This window comes from Rutidosis leptorrhynchoides, chromosome 5 (genome assembly GCF_046630445.1).
Source record: "Rutidosis leptorrhynchoides isolate AG116_Rl617_1_P2 chromosome 5, CSIRO_AGI_Rlap_v1, whole genome shotgun sequence".
In the NCBI taxonomy this organism is placed as follows: domain Eukaryota; kingdom Viridiplantae; phylum Streptophyta; class Magnoliopsida; order Asterales; family Asteraceae; genus Rutidosis; species Rutidosis leptorrhynchoides.
The window spans coordinates 59,829,134-59,833,887 of NC_092337.1; the positions used below are offsets into that span (position 1 = coordinate 59,829,134).

Below are 4,754 nucleotides of genomic sequence, written 5' to 3' on the forward strand. Positions count from 1 at the left end.
CTTCCAGAGCCTAATGTATAAATTTATAATTTTAGGTTGTACACTTAAATGTAGTTTGGCCTAGTTTACTATTAACATTAAAATTATACATTTGATTGTTTATTATTTCGAAAGGACACATACCCACTAACACGAATATTTCACAAATATTTCAACAAAGACTTAACCCCAACCCCAAGAATGAAAGGGGCACTACAATACCGCTCGACCAATGGGCAATGGCCCTTTAGTATTCATTTGATTATAAGTATCAAGAAGTAGATAAGTATATATATTTTTTTTATTAAAAAAAATTACTTTTGATCTTTTCGAGTAGTATTATACATTATCATATAGGAACCCAAAATAACACCAAAGGCTTACACATAACGTTTATATGACACGTACGCTTCACAACTTATTTAACAAAAAACTTTAAAGATTAAGCATAAGAAAAGGAGCTCAAGCTCTAATGCCAGCGTGATTGTTGGATTCCTTGGTATGTTTATGAGCAATATGGAATTGCGAAGCGTATCGTTGTGGTGTTTCAGATGCAATTACTGGTGGTTCGTTCAAAAACGCCCATCTGCTATTAGTCCACCTGCATGATATTTCGACATCATGATGTTGTATGAATTCTAAACATGAAATTTACAACTCAATTAACCAAACCTTAAACAAAGGCATGTAAATAAAACAGTAATTTACCAGCCATGCTTCAAGAAAAGTTTCTCGCTGTTTTCTTCTTCAGAACTATCTTTTGTAATCGGAAGGGAGTTTGATCTTGTGTATACTTTTTCGATTTCATTTATCTGTTCCATAAACAATATTAATATGGTACTTAACGGGTGAATAGGTAACCGTATAATGTTTTCCCTGTTAAGGCTACATGGGAAAGGTACATTTTTACTCATATCCTGTCAAGGACGGACCTATTAAGGGTCAACCGGTGTCAACCTACTCCGACGACCCGAAGTTTTTTCGATGTATTTATGTGTTACAGTTCGACTTTTAGTGTATTTTTATATTACATTTTGCCCCATTTACTTGTTTTTTCAAATTCATGACATTTTGCATCCGTCGAAAGAATAGCTGGGTCCGCGACTACCGTGACCGTTATCGGACCCTTTTCCTAGTCACTTTTAATATAATGCTAGCAAAGTTTGAAACTAAAACCTTTTTGTAAGATATTAAGGACTCCAACCACTAGGTCCACTAGGTCGTCTTGTTTATTATTAGTACTTAATACAGTACTTAGTAATATTGTCGAAGCAAAAGATTACGCTACAATCAATAAATTACTTGCATGTATTTGTTAATGATGAGTTTAGACTCAAACCCAATATGTTACTCCATAGAACCCGTAGGTTATAGTTTATTATTCTTGGAATATATATATATATATATATATATATATATATATATATATATATATATATATATATATATATATTGGTAGGATCTAGAGGGAAAAGCAAAAATTTTTTTTTTTCGTTTTTTGAAAAAATTTTGTTCACGAACATTATAGATGAGATGAAAATATGAACATTTAGTAGAGACACTTTGTGATAAATGTTTTTATTTTGGCGGGAAAACGCTCGAAGAAGTAATATATAACAATTATCCGTGTTTTTCAAGCGTATTTTGAGGTTTTAGCTATTGGGGTTTAGATATTAGGGTTTATAGGGTTTAGATATTAGGGTTTAGAAATTTAGGGTTTAGATTTAGGATTTAGATTGAGTTTTTAACACGAACGGTTTAGAGTTTTGGGTTTGGTGTTTTGGGTTTATGTAAACCCTAAACTCTAAATCGGGCTAAATTTTACTTCACAAAACATGAAAAAAAAACGTTCATATTCTTCACGAACAATATTATCTTAAATGTTATTTTTGTCGATCGTTTTTCCGCCTAAATAATAACATTCATCACGAAGTGTCTCTTCTAAATGTTCATATTTTCGTGTAATCTTGATGCCGGAAAAAAAATTCAAAAAAACGAAAAAAAAAATAAATTTGCTCCCCCGCTTCCCCCGATTGTTACTTCCCCATAGATCCTGCCCCTATATATATATATATATATATATATATATATATATATATATATATATATATATATATATATATTGAAAGGATCCCTAGAGAACTAGAGTATGTAGAGAACCCATAGAACTCATAGATTGAACTTCAATCTATGTGAAGATTGAGCTTCAATCTATGGAAGAAAAAAAATACAATCTGGAAAGAAAAAAAAAACTGCAAAAAAAAAAAAACAGCGAATCTGCACAGAAAAAAAGTGAATCAGCAAAAAAAAAAAAACTGAAAAAAACGTGAATCTGCACGCAGATTGACTCAATCTGCACAAAAAAAAAGTCAAATCTGCACAGAAAAAAGTCCCGATCTGCAAAAAAAAAAAAACTGCAAAAAAAGGCCGATTGACTGAATCTGCACGCAGATTGACTCAATCTGCATAAAAAAACTGAAAAAAAGTCGATCTGTAAAAAAAAATGGAAAAAATCGTCAATCTGCACGCAGATTGACTGAATCTGCAAAAAAAAAAAAAAAAAAAAAAAAATAATGAAAAGAAAAAAAAAATTCTGCAAAAAAAAAAAAAAAAAAATATGTGAATCTGCACGCAGATTTAGTGAATCTGCACGAGTTCCATGAGTTCTCTACTACCCTGAGTTCATCCTCACCCTATATATATTTATATATATATATATATATATATATATATAAACGGTTCAATTTCACATATTGAACTAGGTCTAACATATTATCTAACGGGTTTTTTCAGGGTTTGTTTATTATAAAGTGGTCTAAGCAGAGTATTCCGTTATTGTTTTTAATCCTTTTCAAGACCAATTCAAATTATGATGTTAACGAGGTCTCGTTCTTACGAGGATCTCGCGATCTCAATCACTCTATGATTCTTGTTATAATTAAACCAGTTAGTGTAAAAGGTAGGTAGTGAATAGAAACCTGATCTCCCTTAGAGAATGTGTGACATGGTTTAAGTACACTATTTACTTCCTCTATGTTTTTCTTTGATCTCCAATAAGTTGCTATTTCATCCTTTGTCATAGACCTGTTTCTCTCCAATTTCACTACAAAAATCAAATTAATTTTCAAAATTACAAAACTTGTAAATAAAATAACCCGTTAGAAAACTCCATAGGCTACATAATAAGGGAGAATAAAAACTTACTAGAATTAGGATCAGAAACATGTTTTGAGTCCCAACCTGCCATTAACGAACCCATTTCTGCTCAAACCTTAACTAGTACAAAAGTTTTATCGAGTTGTTGTATTAGTGGTGTCGCCTTTTTATATATAATTTGGATTTTTGAGGATATAGTTGAAACGTAGAAAGGGATATGATGTAATTTAATGTTCTTTTTGTTTTATTTTATTTTGATCTTATCTTTTAGAATCTTATTAAAGTAATTTGGTAATCATGGTAAAATAATTTATCTTATCTTTTTTCTTTGTCAAATCGGTGCTCCATTAAAGAATCCAACCGAGGTTAATGGGACATGATTGTATTAGTGGAAGGTATACATAATTTTCTTACCTTTTTAACATTTTTACGGATAAGTTTTCTTCTGTTTAGATTATTTATGGAGGATTATTATTTTTTACTCGAATATATCCGACTTAATTAGAATATCCCATGATCAGATCTGACAATTTTTTTTTATGAGTAATCCAAAATATGTCGCTAACAAGGTTTATCGGTAATAGAATGATTAGAGGATATATTTATCTTTGAAGTTAACTATTGTGATGGTGACAGGAACGGCCCATGGGATTCTATGATTTACTATGGGCTGTCACTTTCTCAGCCCACCTATGCTTAAACAAATACAAATGGTTCAAAAATAAATAGGCGTTTTTGACTTTTGAGGTTCAAAAATTTATTAGTGTAGTGACCCAAATTTTTCCATGTTTATATATATTAAATGAAATTGATATTTACGTGATTAAATGTTTCCAACATGTTAAGCAATCAAACTTGTTAAGACTTGATTAATTGAAATGAGTTTATGTAGTCAATTGATCACCCAAGTTGACCGGCGATTCACGAACATTTAGACTTATAACAACTACATGATGATATATATATGGATATATATATATAGTTAACATGAGATTATTATAAGTAAATATCTCACTAAGTATATTAACAATGAGTTATGTACATAAAAATGAGACTAGTGAATTCAGAAACTCGAAACGATATATATAACGATTATCGTTATAACGTCTTACAAAATACATATGTATCATATTAAGATATTAATATACTATGTTTAACATGATAAAATGATAATTAAATATATCCTTAAGTGAGTAACAATAAACTACATATGTAAAAACAAGACTACTAACTTAAGAGTTTCGAAACGAGTTATATATATAACGATTATCGTTGTAACGACATTTTAATATATATATATATATATATATATATATATATATATATATATATATATATATATATATATATATATATATATATATATATATATATATATATGTATCTATGTATATCGTATTAAGATATATTCATACACCATGTTATCATGATAATATGATAATTTAACATCTCACTAAATATAATAAACAATGAGTTAACTACATTAAATAAGAGGGAAATTACCCAAAATACACTTTTTAAAAAAGTTTTATTCCAAAATACACTTTTAGAAAAAAAATTGTCTATTTACACCATTAAGTCGACCACCCTTTGGGTCGACTACCTCTATACCCGGTCGA

At 29.4% G+C, this 4,754-nt stretch overlaps 1 protein-coding gene across 1 annotated transcript; it reads right to left on the minus strand.

Annotated features, from left to right (window-relative positions):
- Positions 1-255: 255 nt before the first annotated feature.
- Positions 256-3,335, minus strand: LOC139847712 (uncharacterized). The gene is made up of 4 exons (XM_071837435.1): positions 3,184-3,335; positions 2,958-3,082; positions 688-791; positions 256-580 (listed from the first exon to the last, which is right to left on the minus strand). The coding sequence occupies exons 1-4, from the start codon at positions 3,236-3,238 to the stop codon at positions 442-444; spliced, it is 423 nt and encodes a 140-aa protein (XP_071693536.1). The 5' UTR covers positions 3,239-3,335; the 3' UTR covers positions 256-441.
- Positions 3,336-4,754: the final 1,419 nt, after the last annotated feature.

What these genes read in the sequence shown, in the direction of transcription:
- LOC139847712 (XM_071837435.1), bottom strand. Translation starts at nt 3,238, where the DNA reads ATGGGTTCGTTAATGGCAGGTTGGGACTCAAAACATGTTTCTGATCCT. An exon ending in TGTTTCTGATCCTAATTCTA is followed by an intron (nt 3,083 to 3,183) that starts GTAAGTTTTTAT and finishes TGATTTTTGTAG; the next exon opens with TGAAATTGGAGAGAAACAGG. An exon ending in CATTCTCTAAGGGAGATCAG is followed by an intron (nt 792 to 2,957) that starts GTTTCTATTCAC and finishes TTTATGGAACAG; the next exon opens with ATAAATGAAATCGAAAAAGT.